Source organism: Rhinolophus hipposideros (genome assembly GCF_964194185.1).
Source record: "Rhinolophus hipposideros genome assembly, chromosome: 24".
Classification (NCBI taxonomy): Eukaryota; Metazoa; Chordata; class Mammalia; order Chiroptera; family Rhinolophidae; genus Rhinolophus; species Rhinolophus hipposideros.
The window spans coordinates 17,139,975-17,162,337 of NC_138070.1; the positions used below are offsets into that span (position 1 = coordinate 17,139,975).

The following is a 22,363-nucleotide window of genomic DNA, read 5'->3' on the forward strand; positions in this document are numbered from 1 at the left end:
GTCACCATCTCTATACAAAGTAGAAGGAGAGAATAATATTTTTAATATGTTATGAGCATTGTTGCCATGATTTTTAGAAAAGTTACCTAACACTAGCAAGGGACTGTTTTTCCACACCGTATATACAAAGAGAGAATCGAAGAAGTGGGACTATGGGGCCAAGGGATTGAAAATTCTAAGGGGCTCCAGAAAATACATGATTTTTTTTTTTTAATCTCAAATCCATTTTCTCAATGACTTAAGTTTCAAAACATCTAGTCATCTGGGGAATTTCTGCCAAACACAGGGGCCACCATCTCTACCCTCCACACCCAAGCTCATCCTCCAAAACTCTGCAGGCCAATTTCTCACTGCCCATTGGGCAATGAGGGACCCTATAAAGGGGCACCTGCTCCCCTACTTTCTGCAGCATACCACCTCTTCCCCTTGTAGGATCCCGATTCCTCCTGCCTGAGGGGTAGAAAATATCTGTATTTATGTCAAGGTTTAGCGACCTCTACGATGTGCCAGACACAGGGCTGAGTGCTTTTCATTTTCTCCCGTAATCTTCACCATGACCCTGTTTGACCAAGAAAAACAGATAAGGAAACTGAGGCCCAGGACAGTAAAGAGACAAGTCCAGGGGGAGGCAGAGCTGTTATGACCGAGGCCCTGACTTCCTGCGCTGTCTTCCTCCCGGAGATCTGGGATGTAATAGCCAGCTATAGTGGCCAGCGGTTGGGTGACTAACAGAGGAAATTCCAGCATCCTCTTCTAGCCACCATGGTGAGGCGGGCCCTGATGTCTGCAACAAGCCTCGGAAGGGACAGTGGCTGTGTCTAGGGTCACTAGGTCTTGGGCAAGCACAACCCACAGAAGGGAGGTGCTGGCAGAAACCAGTGTTGGGAATGGAGAAAGGAGGCAAGTGGAACTAGAAAAATCCAATCCTGAGGGCCGCCTCCCTTCCCTACTCACCCCTGCAGACATGGGGGCTGGGATCCTGGACCTTGACCCACCCCCATCCCTGCCCCTGTAAAGGAAACACCTATCCCCCCTGCTAAGTCTCAGGAATATCAGGGTGCCATGCCATCTCTGTACAGGGCACTTACCCCTCAACCCTGGGACCAAGTAGGGGTGCACCCCTGCAGTTGACAAAGCCCGTTTCTTTGTTCATTTAATCATCGGGCACCTAGTGTGGCCGAGCCAGTGCCAGGTACTGGGGATAGCTGCCACAGTGTCTTCATTCTCATCTCCACTCATACGTCACAACCACCTGGCCAAAGGGTCCACCGCACACCCTCTCTCCCTACAGTGGCCAATTTCCCGGGGAACATTAATGCAATTGTCCCTTTTATCTACACGTTGATGGGGGTAATTCCCTCCGCCAACAGGCCTGGTGTCTGTTTTGTTCACAACGATGGTTCTGGCATGTGGTGCAGGGCACACCAAAAGAAGGGGACAGATACTCCCCGCTCACAGGCTCCTAGGAGAGACCAGAATTGACCCATTTGACAGGCAGGCAGAGCGAGGCTCAGAGAGGTTGCAGGGCCTGTCCCAATTACACCACGCCATCTCCTGGGCCCAAGGCCTGGGCCTCTGGCCGCTGTCCCTTCACTGGTGGAGAACAGATGGTGAAGATTGGAACAGTCAATGACACGGCTGGCAACTGCTGGGGGTGGCGAGACCGTGAGTCAGTTTTTATTTCAAGCATCTGTTGAGAAATCAGCGTCCCTTCTGGTCCTTAGCGGTTCTGAGCACAGGCTCCCAAGTCAGATAGGCCCAGGTATGAATCCACACTCTGCCTCCAAGCTGGGCAACCTTAGGCAGGTCCCTTGGCCTCTCTGAACCTCAGTTTTCTCCTTTATGAAAACGAGGCTTGGCGTGATTGGCACTCGGTGACTGCAGCCTGTTATGATTCCTTTGTGACTCAGAGAATCAAGGAGGAAAGGAAAAGAAAAGCTTCCAGAAGGTGAACACCAGCCCAGGTCACCCAGGGCTCAGCCCCTCTGTGCCTCCTCAGGCTGGCCCCAGCAGGGCCTGTACCTTCCTGCCCGGGTGACCTCTGTCAGGCCCAGAGAACAATGCCTGGGAAAAGAAGGAAGCAGAGTCTCCCTGGTCCGGGACATAAATCGTGGCCTGGCCAGATAGGGGAGGGAACGGACATTCCCCACGCCCCCCACCTGTGGCAGGCTGAGCCCCCCCTTGGGGCCTGAGCACCTTGTCCTGGGAAGGGGAGGACACCCCCTGTCCTAACCTGTGGCCCAGGCACCGCCAAACTATTGGAAGGGAGTTTCTGCTTCCTCAGAAGGGCATGAAGGAAGAGAAGAAAACAGACGTTTTCTCGGATACTTTGGGCTCAGATACAACCCACATTAACTGCACATCTACTGTGTGCCATGGGGACTGTCTCTCCCCCCACACTGCCCCTCCCCATTCCTGGAACATGCCAGCTCAGTCCTGCCTCAGGGATCCTGCACTTGCTATCCACTCTTCTGGAACACCCTTCCTGCAGAGCTCGACAGGGCTGGATCCGGGGCTGTGGGAACCTATTGTTAAATATCCAGGAATTCTACAAGCTGATTGACAGCTGACATTACATTGGGAGCTTGATATCGGCCATGAAGGGAATCTTTACACCAGGGGAATTGGCAATGCTTCAAGCATCTCTCTCCCCTCTGCCCCGAGACGGAGGTTGTTATCAGTTAGTCACCAGCACACCACTGGCCAGCTCCTTCTCATTCTTCGGGTCTCGACTTACTGTCACCACTTCACAGAGGCCTCCCTCGTGGCCCAGTCTAGAAACTCTCATATACCACCCCCTCCCACCCAGCCTTCTTCTCATTTCCTGTTCCTGGCCTTGCTCACTCTGTGACATGCTTCTTTGTTGTTTGTCTGGCTGGCTGTTCCCTCCCCTAGAATGTAAACGCCATGAGGGCAGGGGCTTTTCTCTGTCTGATTCCCCACTGCATCCCAGCACCTAGAACAGTGCTGCCACAGGGCAAGGGCTTGGTACGCATTTGTTGAATGAATAAATATTCCAGGCACTTTGAATTCAGACTTTGCTACCATGGTTTCAGTATTATTTTCAATGTAATCTCAATCCCTCACTGAAGTTCGGTGTTTTTCAACCTCGGCACTTTTGACTTCTGGGCTGGATAATTCTTTTTGGGGGAAGGAGGTGGATACGGCCCTGTGCATTGTGGGAGTTTAGCGGCATCCCTGGCCTCTACCCTTTACGTGCCAGTAGCAGTCTCCCTCTTTTGCAGTTGTGACAAGCAAAAACATCTCCAGACACTGCCAAGTGTTCCCTTGGGGTGAGGACCATGTCACCCCAGGGTAAGGACCAAGGCTAGGGCCCTCAAGGATGTGTGTTACTCTCCACGGTTTGCAGCAGAGGATACTGAGGCTAAGAGAGGTGCTGTGACTTATCCATGGGATCAGAGAATAACACCCCTCCAGCTGATTCCAAAGCATTTGCTCTCACCAACCTATCCTGCTGCTCGCTGCCCCCAGGGCACTGGGTTCATCAACCCATCCAGCAACCCTCTGAGCGGGGCACAGGGATTACACTTGTGTTACAGGTGAGGAAACCCAGGCTCAGAGAGGTGAACCACATGCCCAAGGTCACACAGCACACATATAGCACAGCTGGAATTCGAACCCAGGCCTGCCTGACTGTTAGACCCTCCCACCTCACCTGGAGCTTAATCACTCTTGCTCTCACTCTCCCTGTTCAGCCCAAGCCTGCCCGGTTCCGGAAGACCCACCTGAGGTACCAGATAACAGGGGGTTAATTTTTCTCTTGCCAGCTCCCAGATTGTTTACGGTCGGCACAAGCTCCTGGCAAAGTGCTCAAAGGCCGAGATCGACTCGTCTCATGAATTCCTTTAACAAAAAGGTTGACCATTACTCACACATATCTAGGAACTGTTCCTTCAGTGCACAGGGAGAGCCATCAGGGGGAAGATAAATACCGAAATATCGTGGCACGTCACCAGCCACCTGTGCCTGACCATGGCTGGCTGCACGGGGTCTGACTGCTCCAAACAAGGAAAGGGTCCAAGAGTGAGGCCTGAGATTGCTGCTGCAGGAGTGGTGGGTTCCAGCCCAGCCCTGCCCTGTGACACGGCAAGTCCCCAGTGCCAGGCGCCTGACGCACAGCCTGGTGTGGTTCCCCTCCAGCCTGTATCACTCGATAGCCGAGGACAAGCCACCTAGCCTCTCTGGGATTCATTTCATCATCCCCACGATGGAACAAACAATAACAGCAGGGCCATCTTGCACTTTGAACAATCATATGACACTGCCCAAGAAACATCTGACATGCAGTAGGTGGTCAGAAGACAGCCTTACTAAGATGGTCAATGAAAGCTGGTGCTGTCACAGCACTGGCTCTGTGTCAGGCAGTCTTTTGAGTAGCTCTTCGTGTATCTGTTAACTCACTGAATCCTCCCACCCCCAGGAGGTAGGAACTATTATTGTTGTCTTTCACGGAAGAGGAAATGGAGGCACAGCAAGGTTAAGGAAGCTGCCCAAGGTCACACAGCTAGGAAGTGGAGTTGCTAGGGTTGGAACACAGGTAGTCTAGCCCCAGAGCCTGTGCTCTTAATCACATCATTATGATCATCCTATTTAGTCCTATTTAGCTAAAAGCATCCCACCTAGTCCTCACGATACTTCTATGAGGTAAAAAAAATTTTTGTTTTCCTCGTTTCAATTTTATTAATGAGGAAACCAAGCTGGGGCACAGAAGCGGCTACAGTCACGCAGCTCAGAAAAGTCAAAGGGCCAGGCCTGAAACCCGACCGTTTGTCTGGCAGGATCAGGTACTATGCGGTTTCCCCAAGGTCAAGAATTGTCTCCTCTACAATGTCCACCTCCGTAAGAGGAAGGGGAGCAAGGGCGGCTGTTGTCAGGAATGTGTGTCGTGGTGCTTTCTGCAAAAGGTTTGCAAACTTCTGGTTTAAGAAGACCCTGGCCCCAGTTTGCACAAGGTTTAGCCAAACAAATTCAGATCCTAGCTCCCAGATAAGGGGGTCAAGAAGCAGTAAGGGAAGGCCAAGGTCAGCTCTATAGTCCAATGCTTATTCTGCAGCGGCGCTGTGTCATCTTGGCTGAGTTGATTGCCCTCACTGGGCCTTGGATTGCTCAGCTGGAAAACGTTATGGAGATGGGGCACAAAAATGGGAGATCTTTCCCATTCTAAAACTTGACCTAAACTTTCACTTTCGTGCTACTTCAGTAGTGAGAACTATACACAGGTGTCATCTACGGCAACACGACAGCTTCGACGGCTGTCACGTCTGGACATCTAAACTGCCAACGCAGGTCTCACCCCTATCTCCACATACACATACCCAGGCAGGAAAAACTGGGTCAGCAGACACTGGCCCATGGCAGCTAGTGCCATAAACTCTCATAGACTTTCCACAACGAGGCTGCCACAAGCTTCTACTGGAATGCATGAAGTCGGTCTTCTAAGAAGTTCAGAATTTCCATTCCTCTCAAAATGGCCACATAGGCCCTGGCGGAAAGCCGGCCCACAGGAACCGCCTCTTCAGAGGGTGCCTGGGAGCTGAAAGCATCCTCTTTCACAGCTGTCATGTAATGGAAAGCAGGGACTGGCCAGTGGTCTCCCTGAAGTAATGAAGAAGCCAGGGAGAAAGGGACACACCTAGAGGATGGTGGGAAATTCCCTCAGATAAGTGAGGTGAGCCTCCTGCTCAGGGAAGGTGACAGGCTGGGGGCAACAAGCACAAAGAGCTGAAATTCCAAGACCAGTTTCTCTCTTTGTTGAAATCATCAAATACCCACAATTCACTCCAGGAAGAAAGGAAGAAAAAAACAAAATGTGGGTAAACCCAGCCCCTCTCCCTGTCCTTAACCTTAATAAGGACAGTGAAGTGACAGAACCCCCATTCCCATCCTATGCACCATCTAACTTCAAAAATCTTGGGCACAAAGTAGGGAGGGAAGGGACACCAGATTTTGCAGGCTAAAAAACAGATCAATTTTACTGTAAAGTTTCAAATGAAACATGCTCCTGTTTGGGAAAAGAATTTCATTAGGAGGAAAATATAATATAAAAATACCCATTTAGAAAGAATGTGCTATTAATTCTTAGCACTCTATGCAGAAGAGAAAATTGCATTTTTATCTAAATGGTTTTTCTGCATAAGCCATTTACAATATTCTTTGCCTCTCTATAATCGGCCCTGCTACCATTAGTGCTGGGGCGACCGGGCTAAGGGCTGAAATCGCCCTCAAACACATTTAATACATAACCCCAGAAAATCGATTCCAACAGGGATCTCAGCAAACAGGCCCGGCATGCCTTTTTTAAGAAAGAAATAAATATTGCTGAGGGAGGTGAGGGTAGGGGGTTTGGGAGTGGTCTACTGATGGGGGAGGAAGGAACACGATGGTTTAAGTTAAAAGCAAATGTTCTGGATCCCTTTAGCCATCTGTGAAATTGCAACCAATTTTGGGGTACGCAATTGCATCCATTTGACTACCTGCATGTGCATAGATGTGTGTACTGGTACCCCCACACACACACACGCGCGCGCGCGCGCGCGCGTTTCCATCAAACAAGCAAACAAGAAAGGATGAAATTCAGGATATGAAAACAAACTATTTTTAAACACTAAAGCAAATATCACCAAGATAGTAATACTGCTATTTTCCCATTAAACTAAGTTTCTCTCAATTTGAAAAGCGAGGGTATTCTAAACAATACTGCCAAACTCCGGGAGTTGGGGTGTTGTGGTCTCTGAGGTTCTTAACAATGGAAAAATCCCCTCCGTAGAGAAGCAAAATCACAGGTGAGGATGGGGCTAGGCGGCTTTGCCATGTCCTGCCACCTCCCACCAAACGTGTCCTCCCCTATGACAGCACACTCATGGAGGCCCAGTCCTCTCAAACTTCAAAATGAAACACTTTCTCTTTTTTCCAAAAAGTTAAAAAAAAAAAAAAAAAAAAAAGTCTTCCAGCTCTTTTCTCTCTTGGATTCCCAGAATAACTACTTACTTAATACCAAATGTCGAGGAGCTAAATTAATTCATTTAGGAAATGCAGGGGCTATGATGGGCACTGAGAGTGGGGGCCCCTGTGATTTCGCTGCCAGGAGACAGAACGCCTCAGGCTGTTCTCTTCCGCAACTACACAGTCCCTGAATTTTTCCTTTCAAACAAGGAGTCTAGAAATGTCGTAATTATAGCAGATACAGGTAACAGGTGTGCCCCTCGGTCCCTCCCACCCCTGCCGCCACCATCTTCCAGACAAGCTTCTGGAAGATTTAGTGGTCTAGTCTGGGGTGTCGTAATTACCGGAAACGACTCTGGTTTTAAGGGTTAGATAAAGACCCTCTCCAAATATAAGGCCAGACACCAATGTCCATTAGACTTTAACGGGCCCACATAAAAAAAAGAAATTGTATCCTCATCTCTCCCAATGCCGGTTTCCTCAGAGCCTGAAGTTCATTGCAGGCTGGCTCCGTGCCGAAAATATTCACAGAGTGAGTCCAGCCCTCACTCTGCAAAGGCAAAGCCTCAGTGGAAAATGTGTGCGAGGAATTAAGCAAATAGGGGGTGAGGGTGCTCAGGAAAGCATTTGCTCCAAAACTATTATGGCCAAAACCTGTCTTTAGAAAATAGTAATAATAAAAGTGGAATTTTAGCCCATCATCTAGAAGCAGCAAAACAGGAAGGCTGTGTGAGGAGCCCAGGGAGGAAGAGGGGAGCACCCAGAGGCACCCCCCCAACCCCACCCACTGAAACTCCTGAACCATCAAAATGACACAGGCTCCACTTTTGAGATTGAGTGTTCCGAAAAGCCAAAACTGCTACGGGCTGTTTTGCTTTGTTTTTCGTTACCCCAGCTTTAGAGACGTATGCATACTTTTTCTTCCTTCTTTGGAAGTCAAACCATGCGTTTCTCTAAAAGTTACACACACATACCCCCAGCACCACCATTTGTCAAGCAGCAGCATGGAAGGTGCTCCAACGTGGTTTAAGATTCCAAACTCTTCTCCATGTCAGCGCTCAGCTCCCAGTCAATTAAGAATTAATGCTCAGAAACTTTCCGGGACCGTGATACCAGGAGGAAGTCCATGTCCTCTGGCTTTCTCGAAGGCTCTGGGAGGCTGGATTTGTTGGACCATTGGGCTTTTTCTCCCTCCTCCCTGACAAGTGATGGTTGAAGGGCCACTCGCCCTCTCTTCCTGGGGAGGAGGTGGGACCCAAGACTGAGGGCCTTTATTCACTGGTGGGCAAGTGGGCCCATTAGTGTGTATACTCACCTCATTACACACACACACACACACACACACACACACACACACACACAGTTCCAATCCCAGCAAAATGCTTCACACACACTGAGCACAAAACAAATGCTTATTAACTAAACTGACCCAAAAGAGTGAACTGTACAAGTAAATTAATCATGCCTCTCCCCGAGGCCTAACGGGATTACAAATTCGGCAAAAATTGACCACATGAGATCAATAAGCTTCTACTTAAAACTGAATGGGGCCGAAACTTGGTATGAGCTTCTTCTTGGGGGGAGGGGGGAACAAAACCTTTATTTTTGCATTTCTTATTACGACTTCTCCAGCCTGTGTGTGCATGTGTGTGTGCATGGGTGGGTGTGTGTGTGCGTGCATGCTTGCACTTGAGCCGAAACCGGCAGAAGGCATCCAGAGCTTTATGCCCAGACAATTTAGAAATAGTCACGGCATAAGGATCGTGAAATTGCTCCTGTTTAAAAAAGCCAAATTTTGGTCCACAGCCTCGCTCCCCTCAAATACTAAACAAGCACCAAAAGTCACATTGCAAGGGATGAAAATGGTCAATTTGTTTTGAGCCAATTAGGCCTCACTACAAAAGCATTAAGGGCTGCTGATGGCTGGACTGTGGGTCCCCTGAAGGGGAGGAAAAAGGAGACGCTAATTTCTCTAGCTCCTTTCCACACTTGGCTTATTTCGAGTCAGGGAAATCTTCCTCTTGCTGAATTCGTCACTTACTTTCGTTCTCTTTTTGCCTACCATTCAAGAAAAAAAAAAAAAAAAAAAAAGGAAAAATATACATATTGTGTGGGAGGGCATTGCTTGCATTTCAAGGCAGTGGGACCTGCCTGCGAGGTCTGTGAAAGGCAAGATTATCCCTGAAGAGGCTCAGTGCTGGGAGGAAAGCCTTGGTGGTCACTTTATGGGATCACCAGGGGAAAGGTCAGTCCTTTTTCCCACCCCACTATCCCTCTTTTATGAAAAAATCTGGGCACATCTGTGAAACTCAATGCATCTGTAGCAGGCCTCATGGGGCCGTCTCCTCTTCAGGAGAAGTTAGCCACAGGCACGTTACTAGGGCTCAACCCACCCAGGGCCCATCTGGGTCTTCATCCCCCCTGCCCCGTGCGTCTGCCTCGACCACTAACTAAACAGAAACGGGCCCTGATTGCTAACAGACCCACATGCGGTTAGGAGTCCCAGGCTGGGTCCTCCACATCGATTTCCCCCAAAACAGCTGCAGTCATGTGGAAGCCCCAGGCCCAGCAGGGAGAACTCGGCCAAGAACTTTCTGTCCTTTACGATGGCTGACACCAGCCCCCAAGCAATGCACTCACTCCCAGCCTCACCCAGGAGGTACTATATAAATGACTTCCATATTTATAAATGATGTTCCACTCCTAAACCCCAAGTGCGGTAAATAACATTTCGATTCATATGAATGCATTTCTTCCCCCTCTACTACTGTCCCCACCCTGAGAAAATAATCCACACCTCAATCCCCATCCAGTTTTCCTAACTGGGGGTGTTTCCGGCTCATAGGAAAGGAGGTCCGAGTATCCACATTAGGACATGGGCCTTAACATTTTCAAGGACTTCTGAAAGAGCCCACGTGGACAGGACAGACCCACGTATTCTCAGCGAATTCTCAGCCAACCCTTGCTTTCTGTGAAAGGCTCAGCTTTGGGGATTTCAAAGCCGGCTATGTGTTCTGCGGCCTCCCCCACCCCCTCTCCCATCATAAGATGGTCCCTCAGAAGTATTTTATTCCTGGTGGTCGTTGCCAATCACTCGACAATGCTTGTGTTCCGAGATCCAAGGGCATCTGAAAACACTGCTTCATGGTAACTGAAAAGGGTCATATCTTTTTGACATTTCACCTTGCCCTGGATGACAAAGGAACAGGGAGCAGGGTGTGTGTGTGTGTGTGTGTGCGTGCATGTGTGTGCAAGTATGTTTGTGGAGGAGTTCACTCATTAACTGTCACTCATTAACTGTTCACTCATTAGCATTCCAGAAGCTCCCACATACGTCCAGGAACACCACACGAGGGCCCTCCACTTGGGGCAGACAACTTCCCGGGACACACCATGCAAAGCCAACTGTGTCAGAAGGGCCTGAGACCAAGTAGCTCCAGAGACATTTTTGCCCTGAGCTGTAAGATCAAATGAAATCTTTGTGCCCCAACACTCTTTCAATTATTATCAGCAATGAGAAGAAAAAAAACAAACGAATGTTAAACTCTCAGAACTGAACACATCTCCGGGCCACGTAGTTCTCACAAGACAGGCTACTGGAAGAGGGAGCAGGGGAAAAAGACCGTGAAACGCCTCAGCACCAGTTAGTCCACGTTTCCTCCAAAGGCATAAGCGCCGTCCACTTCTGAGCAGCCGCAGAGATCGTTTTTGAGACACGCAGCATAAATGCAAGACCTGGTCCCTCCCCACCAGTGTCTTCAAAGCACTCGACTTTCCAAAGGCCATCCTCAGCAATGAACCCCAAATTTGCCTTTGACACAGGGTCTCCCTGCTTCCGCAAACCATTGCCCAACATACCTCATTTCACCCAAACCAAACACCAAGTCAGACTGCAACCCCAAAAACCAGAGACAGCTTCAACGATCGAATCCCAGGGTCAGACATTTCATAAGGAGTCCAAGACCTTCCACAGAGGGATCGAAGATGGAAAGGAAGAGGGACACTTTGAGTCACACGGCAGATCCTACCAGCTCTAGGGGAAGTGGGGCAAGCTGATGTCGCTGGACCCCTAAGCTTTAAAGATCAGAACCTAAAAACCTGCTTTCCCCCAACAATGTGAGTTTGTGTTGGGATGTTTACTGAGACTTTTCCCCCCTTTTGGACAAATCTATTCCATGAATGATTCTCCTTCTGGGACATTCGGAAAGAGCTAATTTGTGATCGTGAAAGCGCCCAGACCTCCAAACTATTAAATTCAATTGTCTTTATGTGTAAAGGGCATTTGGGTCCACATGGTGATGTATAATATTGTGAAAGGATATGCACACCATCGCTATAAAGTTCTCTCTCTGTGTCCAGCTTCTCAAGGAAGCGGTGATTATGAAAAACTACCAGCTTTCTCAGTCAAAGGGGAGAATGAGAATTTGGGACACTGTGGCTACGACAGACCCCCATTAAGTAGGTGCCAGAGGTGCCAATCCGACATGGCCTTGTAGGGCCAAAATTTGAAGCTATCAGGCACGAGTTATAAAGAGCTCCTTGGAAATCTGTGGCATTTTCTCTGCCACTTCCACCCCATGTCCTTTCTGGGCAAACCCCATGTTGGGAGCAGACCCTCCACTTATTTCCCAAACCTCAGAGGCCACTGATCAAAATGCAGGCCAGCAAACAAAGCGGGCCTGAGAGACGATTACACCCTGTGGGAATGATGTCTCTCACACGTCCCTCCTCACTCCAATAAATTAAACTTAACTCTGCTTTTCAGTCTCGGTTACAAAATAAGTTTGGAGCTCGAGACCCCTGAAGTGCACACACACAGGTGTCTTCTCACTCACACCCTAAAATAACTGATTCCTGGGGGTGAAGCCGTGTGTTTGGATGCATGCTGTAGCATTCTCCGAAGATGGAAGAAAATGACCAGGGCCACCTCTGCGCTGGACTACCCACCGAACAAAAGGTGCCAGCGCCCCAGAACCATCTCTGCCTTCAGGTCCTGAGTGGTACGGAGTTTGGGACCGTCAGCTGCGCTGTTGTACATCAGAACACAGAGGGTCCCTGAAGACAAGGCTGTGACTAATTCGAAAGCCCAGCGTCATCTCCGCCACGTCGCTGGTACCAAAAGATTACAATAAAGGAGAGGAATTTCCATAAGTGAGAAGCAGGGTCCGCTTCCCACAGCTGGGAGGGAGAATGGGGGAGTGGAGGGGTGGGCACTGATTCAAAGATTCCTCCCTGGCTAAAGAGTGGTGTTAGCTGAAGTCAGCCAGCGAGGTACCTCCATGTATGCCCTCGCACAAAACCCGCGAGGGGCGACCTGTGCGTTTGCTACCGAAATCCTGCAGACCAGAGTCACCTACAGCCCAGGAGGCCCGAGAGGCCAAGATTTCATAATTACGATCTTCAAATTCCTCACTCTATTTTTAGGATTTGCGCTCACTCAGTCCTCTACAGAATCAGAACCTGCCAGCTAAGGCCATTGAGAGCTTCTTTCTCTACTGGCCTTCAGAAAGTAGATTAAGGGTAAACTGGGAAAGTAGCTGGGTGATTTGATGAAAATACAATACACGTGGCCATACATATGTATACGTGTGTACACTGGGGTGGAGCAGGGGAGAGAGAGGGGGACTCCTTCACAGGGCCCCGCTTTCCTCCATGGGCAACAGAGCCCGACCCGACACCCACCACTGCCGTACTCTTTCAAGCCGGCCCCTCAGACCACGCCGTTTGGCTCTAGTGTGTGCGAGAAGGCGAAGAAACTTGAAAAAATTTTCCCCCAAATGTCTCTTCTCAATCACGCACTCATGTATATATCAACATCTCAGCCACTAGCAATCAAAACCCACACTCAAATCTGTCCACCCAAGACGTGCCTAAAAATAGACATCGTCCTAAAACAAACACATCGGCCAGGCAACTCAAATCCGGACTTAAGTCAAGATGAAGCGAGGCTATTCCAACCCCTCCAGACTGAAGACTTGGGTGGAACAAGCAGGGGGGCAGTGAGGAATGGCTACAAAGTACACCCACTGGTTACAGGGGGCCCCAATAAATGCAGGTCCCCTCTGGCATGACAGGGTTTGGTGTTTTTATGTTGTAACGTGTTGAGGAGGACTGCTTGCCCCTCACACACTCCCGAAACATTTGATCCTATTACATAAAGCGATAGCCTTTTAATCTCTAAAATTAACCAGAGGTAAATACAGTATTCCTTACTAGGAGTATTTATCTTCTAAATGCTTTCGGCAAAGGAGATCACTCACTCCCACGGCAAAGACCACTACCGATGTTTTTGTCACTCGAGTGGAGAGAAAGGTGATTTTGCTAAAATCTTCCAGCGTGGAGTGAGTTGAGAAGCCCCAGTGAAATTCCAAGGATATATATTCAAGTTTGCCCTTCCACAGTGCGAAAAATTTCCCTCCTCTAATTTCACCTGGTCCTCCCAGAATGTTTATTAAAGATGTAGATTTTATATCAGCAGGGAGTATCAAGTAACTTCTTGGAGAGGGCAGCCCTATTTTCAGGACCTATTAAGATTCTTTGTGGAAATTTAAATACCTCTGCCAGGCAAACAAAATCATATCAGGAACCATAGAATTTCATTGCTAGAAAGAGAAATTAGATTAACCAACCCTCACTCCTTTCCTAGAAACCTCAATAAAATAGAAGTACATTTCAACAGTCTCTTACTTCCGGTCTGAAGGGGCCTCACAAGACATCTAAATGAATTTACATTAAAGAAAGCTATCCTTGAGGAAAGCCCTTCAATCTACCCAAATTGTATATATGTATATGAATAGTTAAGTATATATTACATATTAGAAGGCAGTGGCTATTGGAAATCAAAACAGCCAGAAAAATCCAGTGGCAAAAACCATGACAAGTTCAACACCGATAAGCTTCAGCCCTTTAAAACATCCTTGTCCTTTATTAATATTTAGTAGAAATGTGTAATTGCAGATGTGTGCTAGGTTGGGGTTTTATGTCGGGAGGCGGGCAAAGAAGACAGGTTTATTACAGCCATGAAATATTAAACAAGCACCAAGAACAGTAGTAGAATGTCCCGGACTAGCCAGGGAGCAAGCAGCCCCTAATGTCAGCTGCACAAAGGGGGCTCCTGTTTACGTTACCCCTGATTAACACCTGCGAAGTTTTGGGTTACATCTTCCGGAGGCTGCAAAAGTCACATGAAGGCATGCAACCCTTTCTGGATGATTTCACCGGGAAATGGGAATGCAAGGCTCTTTGCCTTCTCCCAAACAAGTTTGAGTGAGCCTTAAAATTCTCTCCACTGTGCGGGGAGTGGGGGAAATGACTCAGAAAAACAGCACTAGAACACCCCCACCTCCCCTAAGCCTGCCCCATGTCTAAGGAAAATCAGTGTTCAAATCCTGCCTGCCTTGGATTTCTCAGCACTGCTTATTGTGTTCCCACTGGAACACTGAAGGAAGCATGAAATTCCAAAAATTTCTCCCGCATCACTGTAAAAATGTCATACTTCCAAAAAGGGCTGGATTGCATGCAAAGCGAATACAGAGACCTCTCCCATTTCAGTGTATGTGAAAGAGCATTTCTAGACTTCTCTCCATTTTAAGATAGAAGGCAACCAACAGAATGGAAGTTGGGCAAGGATAAACTTGTAACAGAATATGGTTAATTCAAGCTTTGAAAATCATAAGGAAGGGACAGGAGGGAGGGAAACATAACTTCTTCAAACTTAATATCCTTCATCTACAATCTATCATTACTTCTCCTTCTCAATCTGTTTTGAAATTCCTTCATAGCCACACACCTATTACAAAAATAGGTGAATGATTTTGCAAATTAATTGCAAATTCATGTAATCCTCGCTGATTTAATAGATATCCGACTAGGCCCAAACTCAGGCTGTATTTTTTTTTTCCCTTTGCACAATCTCACCCTTCCCCCCGGCCAACTTTGTGCAAACAGAACCTCATGATGAGATGTAGAGTTTCATTATATAAAAGTTGTTTGGTGGGTTGATTAAGAAGTCAGGGGAAGCATAATTTGGAGAGGTTCACTTTCCTGGCAAAAAATTATAATCACATGTCATTCCGGCCTAGACTTTTCTAGAACTGCAACTTGCTAGTCGAGTTCCCTCCTCTCCAAAGGACATCTAAACCCCATAAGACAACCTGGGCACGTCCCAGTGGCTACACGGCTTGTGCAGTTCTGAAGACTTATTCGTTCTCTCCAATCCGAGCACGAATCATTTTGTTAAATACCGACTAGTATTTTGTCATCGGAGCGAAGAATTTCAGAAACGGTGTTAATATTTAATCACATTAGTACTGGCGTGTTTTACGGCATGAGAAAATAAAATATCATTACAAAAATGGGCTTTGCCTGAAAGGGGGGGTGGGTGATGGGTGAAAGAAAGTGCTTGCTGGGGCTGGAACCTAGAGAAAGTATTATTCAAAGCCGCTGAACACCACTGCTTCTTGGCTGATGGGACCACATAGGCATACGTTTAGGGAAAAGCTAAACGTTTTACTTTAATTTTTTTTTTTTTTTTTTTTTTTTTTTACTCTACTTCGAAGTGGCACACTTCACTCTGATTTTCAGCCAGGGGACTCAGGGGCCTGTTGAAGGCTCTGTGTACCTATTTATACAACATGTGCAGATGGAACTGTAGGGTGTTATCATAATGAAAAGTTTAATCATCCTTATTTACTACCAGTAAGGGAGCAGCAAAGGGATGTAGACACTTTATAAAGCCTTAACTAGCAGCACCAAGGCTGCAGAAGCTGTGAGTGGCCTCAATTCAGGGCTTTATCTAGGAAACTGTCCTTCCCATATCACAGAGTGGAAAACAAAAGAGGTCAAGTGGGTGTCCCTGCTGATGCCTCTAAGGCAGCCAGCCCCCAGCCTGTCCCCAAAGGGATCTCTGTCCTCCTGTGTGCAGGGGAGGGCTGCATAGAGCCTATAGGGGAAATCCACCCTAAAGTGACTAGCATCTGTTTCCAAAAAAATATTTTCCCTCCTCTGATGATGATAATGAAACAAGCAAAACAAAACATTTCTTTAATGACATTTCTTCATTCACAGCCTGCATCTTTTCATTTATTTTTTTCTGTAAAGGAATATAGTTGCATCAACTGGGGAGTGAGGGTGCAATACCTTAAAAAAACAACAACAACAACAAAAAAACCTCATTAAAACCACCCAATTCCTCTTCACCTAAGGTCCTTCAAAAGACTGCAAAGCGCTACTGGTTTCTTTACTAATTCTCTAAATCGGGTTTTCTTTTTTAACTTTTCTCACCCCATTTTGGCCAATATGTTCTTAATTACTGGGGGGATGGGAGATGGCGGAGAAGAAGGGGCAGCCAGGCCAAGCCAGGTAGAAGTGACAGGGGCTGGGATTTGTGCTAACCAGCTATCGATTGGTGGCGATCGAGATGTTGTGTACAAGAAAATAAAAGAGAAGGGGGGCCCCGAGCAAGCAGGATGCTGTGTCCAACTCCATTTTTAAAAGGAGGGGAGAGAAGAAGCAGAGGGTCCCAAACTAACCAATTTATGGCCTTGCCTGGGAGAAGCCTGGAGAATGCTGATGCTGGCCCCAGCGTCTGCTGTGCATGCTAAACACCCAGCTTCAAATGAGAGAGCGGCGTCCCGGGCTGGGCAGTAGGCGAACAAAGAGAAAAGCAGCGAGGCCGCATTCATGAATTAGAAAACCTAAGCGGGAAAGCTATCCGGGATAGGCGCCCTGAAAGCCCCAAGTTCTGAGCCACCCAACTCTGGCTGCACTTCCCCTCCCCTTCTGGCCCCATCCCGCTCTCCTAAAACCCACCCTCACCTTAAACCCAGGGTCAAGGGGTGGCAGGATGTGGGGAGGACTAGAAAAAACGAAGGCAGAGAAAAGGAACTCTAAGAGTGAGAATCAAGGGATGTATTTTTTTACAGACAGAGTTAAATTGTCAGCCACTGGCTTCATGATAATATTCAACCTGGTAAAATCAAGGGGATTCAACTAAGGTTTAAAAGAAAAAGATAGGAATGGGAGGAGAAATGATGTTACCTAATTTTAAGAAGCCATTATCCATGGGTGAAAAAAGCCCCATTAAAATAAAATGGGTTGCAGCCCAGTCTTCCTTAGGTTAAAAAACTGTTATTACTTTAACCGCAATGGCGGGTCATTGACTAACTCCTACCCCACCCACCTTAAAAGCCTCCAGGCCTGGTGGAGAGGAAGTGCTTAGAATGCAAAGGAGAGCTGGGACTGGACATCTGTCACCAAAGCCGGAGAGATATTGATGAACGAACGCACGTCCTTTGTGCCTTAAGTATATATCCCCATATCCCCATACACAAATGATACCCTGGTTGAGCCGTCTGGCCTCTGACAAACAGACCCCACTTCCACCCGAGCCACCACCAAATTTCAAGGAGTTGCACACCTATAAGTCTGCCTGGCTCCAACCCCTACAGGTCTCCAGTTTTTCAATGAAACTCTAATAGTTAAGAAGAGACAAAACAGCTACTCTTCAGGAACAAATGTCACATTAGGCGTTGCCTCTCAGTGATGCTGGGAACTTTTTTTTCCTAAAGATGCTGGCACACTGCAGGGAGCTGGAGCTGAAGGCTGGCTGACTAGGTGGGGAGGCATTAACACAATTTCCCAGGTGTCCTGCCAGGAAGGGCGGCATGTAACTCCTAAGAAGTGGCACCAGCCTGAATGTTGAGGGTGATGAGGGGTCTTACTGTGAAAGGATAGTCAAGCCTTGTCTTCTGAGCACCCAGCAACTCACCTAAAACTTGAGGGGAGGAGACTCTACAATAGTCCTCAAAGGGCTTCCATCTAAGTTCTTAACCATTCTGTGGAACTAGAATATACCTGGCAGCACCTAAGAAGGGAGAGGGGGTCGGCTCACAGAGCCCTTGGTCTAACCAAAGGAAGGGTATATCCAGCTCTGCGTTGGGCATTAAGAAGGCCCTGTGCTCTCCTAACCTCAAAGGACCCTCTCCCCCTTTCAGGGAACCTTCAAGGCAGGGGAACTAAGGCCTGCAATGGGGGTGGGGCAGGTCTCTGGGAGGTGAGAAGGGAACCGAACAGCGCATATACCTTCTTTGCTGTTGGGGTTCTGGGGTTTGGCCTTCTCCCAGGGCGCCAGCGTCTTGTTGTCGTCGTCGGCGCCGTCCACCAAGGTCTTGTCAGCCGGCATGTACCAGGTGGCGCTGTGCTCTGCCATCAGCGAGTCCAGGTCGATGGTGCTCATGGCGCTTTTGACAGCCTCTGAGCAGCAGCTGCCCAGCTCGCTGTCTCCATTCTGCGCGCCGGAGGCCCCCACGGCACACTCAGCCTTCTTGCCCCCCTTGAGCCCCAGGGGCTGGTCCTCAGAGATGCTGAACTGCTGCCTCTGCAACTGGATCTGTGCCTGGAGGATCTCCAGGGGGTGGATCTCATCGGGTGGTGGTGCACCGCTGCTGCTCGTCGGGGTCCGGACCTGCTCCAGGCCAGGTGTGCCAGGATGGCCAGCGCCCCCGCCGCCGCCATAGCTGTCAGGGGTCGAGGTAGAGGTAGACATGATGCCCAGGCCCAGCGGGGGCGGGGGTGCCTTCGGTCCGTGTTCTCCTGCGCCCACCCCCCTGGGGGGGAGTTTGGGCGAGCCTGTTACCAGGGGGCTCCTACTCGCTTTGGCCAGAGCCGGGGGGTTGTCGGAGCTGGATGACACCTCGTCCTCGTTCGCGTAGCTGGTGCTCACCTCCTCTGAGGCGAACTCGCCCACGTGCGGGGAACTACTGTCCGATTTGGCCCCACCGTCCAGGGAAGCCATGAGGTCCGGCTGGTCCCCCAGGAGCAATTCGGCCCCCTTCCCCCACGACGGCGACGTGAGCGCTTTCTCGTGAGGCGTCGGAGCCCCGCGCGCCTCGCTGGTAGAGCTTCCCCCGACGGCTGCGCCCGGTGCCTGCTGCTGCCCTGGGCTCACCCCGGGCGCGCCCCCGCTGTCCGGCGCTGCAGAGTACTTGTCGAAGAAGGTCCCGGGGCTCACATGACCACTGTCCCTTTTTCTTCGACCCCGTCCCCGGCCGCCGCCCCCGGGGACCGGCTTGCCGTCGTTCCCCGACGTTGATTCCAGGGTATAGTTGGGGGAGAGGCTGGTGCTGTCCCCCTGGGCGGGCGGGTTGGGCGGCCCCGAGGCTTTGGAGCCGCTGCTACTGGTCCCCGACGGAACTCCGGGCCCTGGGACCCCAGGAGCAGTCCCCCCGGGAAAGTAATCCGAGCCCGGGTTGCCGGCCACGGTCGCGCCGTCGGTCTCGTTCTGGCTCAGTTTCCTCTTGCCCTCGGGCGGGTTCTTCTTGTTGAAGGTCACGTTGAGGTTGGGGGCCCCGAGACTGGCAATCATGTTCTGGCAGGCGGTGGAGAGCGCAGCCAGGCAGCTCTGACCGAACAGGTTGTCCTTGGAGCTTGGCTTGTTGAAGGAGCCCAGCGAAAGCGCGCCCAGCTTACTGGCCGAAGAGCGCTGGCTGGGCTGGAAATCAGGCTGCGGCGGGTACGCGCCCCCGCCACCGCTGCCCGTGCTGCCGCCGCCCCCGCCCGCACTTGGGGGCGAGTTCACGCCTGGGCCGCTGTGCGGCGTGGCCTGTCGGTTCGCGGCACCGAACGGGAAGCTAGGCTGGCCCCCGAGTGCCGGCGCCGTGAAATCCGGCGGCGGGGGCCGGCGCTCGGAGGGAGCGCTAGGCAGTCCTACCCCAGCCCCCGGCGACTGCAGTTGACCTAGGCCCGCCAGGCTGCCCCCGAACTGCAGGCCCGGGGAGGGCAGCGCGGGCACGTGGCCCTCTCCGGGCATCCTCAGCGGCTCCTGCAGAGGGCCCCGGAACAGCACTCCCGAGCCCCCGGGCGGAGGGGGCGGCGCCAGCCCGGGGTCGTGCGGGCCGCAGTCTGCAGGCAGGCCCGAGCCGCCCATCCTGCGGGGCAGTAGGTCACCCGGCGGCGGGTGCGGACCTGGGAACCACGCGCTCTCCTGCGCCAAGTGCGGCGCCTGCTGCTCGAAGGTGCCCAGGCGCCCCGCGCCCACGCCGCTGCTTTCGCGCTCAAAGTTCGGCGGGGCCATGCCTCCCACCGGGCCGCCGTGAACCAGGCTGCCCTGGCCCACGTCCCCGGGATGGCCTAGCTGGGCCAGGTTGGGTTGGCGCAGCCGCTGCTGCTGATTCCGCGACGCCATCTGCTTAATCATGAGGGCCGCGTTCTGGCGCTGTTGCTGCTGCTGCTGCTGCTGCTGCTGTTGCTGCTGCTGCTGCTGCTGCTGCTGCAGGGACGGGTGGTCCGGGGCCGGATGCTGCAGGGGGGGCCCCGAGGGGAAGCTGTCCGGCACCGGCGGCGTGAATTCGCCGGGTAGGCCGGAGTAGGCAGAGGGCGAGAGGTGGTTGTCCAGCGCGCCGTTGTGCATGCCGCCGTTCCACGAAGCGCAGCGGTCCACTCCCGCGCTGCCGGGGAAGTCAAAGCGCGGCCTCTTGGCCACATTCATGTAGGGGGGTGCGTCGAAATGCTGCAGCCGCTGGTTGGGCGCCTGCTGCGGAGGGGGGTGCTGCATGTTGAACACCGGCTCGGAATAAGGGTGCATGCTCCGGTTCTCCAGCCGGTGGATGGGGTATTCGAACTGAGCGTGTTGGCTGGGCAACATGGGGCCCCCGTCCTGCAGGCCGCCGCTGGGCGTGCCCGCCTCGCCCTGCTGGGGCCGCGGGAGCGCAGGCGGGCACGAATTTTGTCGGACCAGAAGCCCGGGCGGCGGTGGCTGCTGCTGGGGCTGGGGCTGCGGGGGCGGCGGCGGCGGCTGCGGGGGCTGCTGCTGAGGGGGCGGTGGGGCCTGCTGGGGAGGCTGCATTAACGGGTGCCTGGAGCCTACCCCAGGCTCCAAGCCCACGGGCATCTTGCGGGCCCCTCCGAACCTTTCGAAGAACACACCGTGTGGTTGCGGCGGCTGCTGCGGCTGCGGCTGTGGCTGCTGCTGCTGCTGCTGCTGCTGCTGGGCGTGCATTTTAGACAAGCCCACCATGCCCGCCGCTCTGGGCATGGCTGAGGCACCCGGGAAAGAGCCGCCGGGAACCTGGCGACCTGCCGCATAATGAGGCAGCTGCCCCTCAGAATCGGACGGCGAAAACATGTCGAAATGTCCCGAGGGCGCCTCACCCGGGTAATTGTATTCCAGCGAGTCGACGGCTCCTTGGTTCGCCACCCTCCGGGGCTCCAGACTGTGGGAATCGGAGCCGCTGGAGGCGGGCAGGCCGTGGAAGGAGGCGGCTCGGTTAGGGCTCTGGTCCAGCGGCAAGCATGGGGCAGGCACGGCGTGGCCCGAGGCGCCCGAACTGTGGAAGTCCGGGAGGTTCCCCGGTCGCTGCGGGCCGAAGCTCTCCGGCCCCTGGCTCTCGGCCATGTGATCGTAACCCTCGGCGAAGGGCGGCTGACTGCCCAGGCCGCCGCCAGCGCCGCCGTAGCCGAGCAGGCGACCCCCGTGCAGGCACGAGGCCCCTGGGTCTGGGGCGCCGAAGTTGCCCCCGAAGTGGGGGTGATGTTGGTGGGGGTGGTGGCCTCCGGGGTGGCCGTGGTGCGGCTGCTGGCCTCCAAAGAATCCGTGCACCGGCTGCGCCTGCAGCCCCCCCGCGTGCAACTCCGAGTGGCCGCGCGCGTGGAAGCCGTAAGGCTCCATGTTCATGCCCAAGATCGGGGGCTCGCCCAGAGCGCTCATGGCAGGGTCCACGGAGCCAGGAGGTCCCCCCGCGTGGAAGGCAGGGGCCTTAAAGTGGGTGTTCATGCTTAGTCCGGCCTCGTTAAAGTTCCTCTCGCCCTGGCCAGCGTTCCTGCTGTTGATGTGGGGCTCGAATTGGTCCAGCCCAAACATACTTGGCGGGGGGCACGAAGATCAATAGGGCATGACAGCCTGTTCTCCGCGGCGCGCCTCCGGCCAGCTACTCGTTCCGGCCCTGGGTCCCGCGCTCCGCGACGGTCAGCACCGCGGGGGCGCAGCGCGCGCTGCCACCTCGCCTGGCCTGTGGAAGCTGGGGGCTATCAGCTCCTCTTCCCAAGCTCTGGGTCTGCCCCACGCGGGCCTCTCACATCTTGTGGCGCCGCGGGGCCTCCTGGAGCGGTGTTGGGGGGCCCATGCCCCGGGCGGTTGGCACAGCCGCGGATGGGTATGAAGGGAGGGGACGGAGCTGCAGGCGAGTGGAGACAAAAAGTTAAGTGGGGGGAAGGAGGCGGGAAGAAGGGAGGGAGAGCAGAGCAATCACCTTCTTAAGTCCGATCGGGTTGGGTGGGGAGCCCCAGGACGCCGCCCGAAGCTTCCCCGAGTCCGTGGAGGAGCTGCTAAAGGGCTGGGCAGGGAGACCCTTCAAAGCCGTGGTTGGCGCCCGGGCACGGACAGAGCGGTCCCTCCCCCCTCCCC

The 22,363-nt window shown here is 52.1% G+C and overlaps 1 protein-coding gene across 1 annotated transcript in view; it reads right to left on the minus strand.

Annotated features, from left to right (window-relative positions):
* Nucleotides 1–21,953, minus strand: part of MN1 (MN1 proto-oncogene, transcriptional regulator) — a 46,758-nt gene extending 24,805 nt beyond the window's left edge. Inside the window, exon 1 of the mRNA XM_081036653.1 lies at nucleotides 18,046–21,953. Within this exon, the coding sequence (XP_080892779.1) occupies nucleotides 18,046–21,820 (3,775 nt within the window). The 5' untranslated portion in view covers nucleotides 21,821–21,953. The remainder of the gene's footprint in view (nucleotides 1–18,045) is intronic.
* Nucleotides 21,954–22,363: the final 410 nt, after the last annotated feature.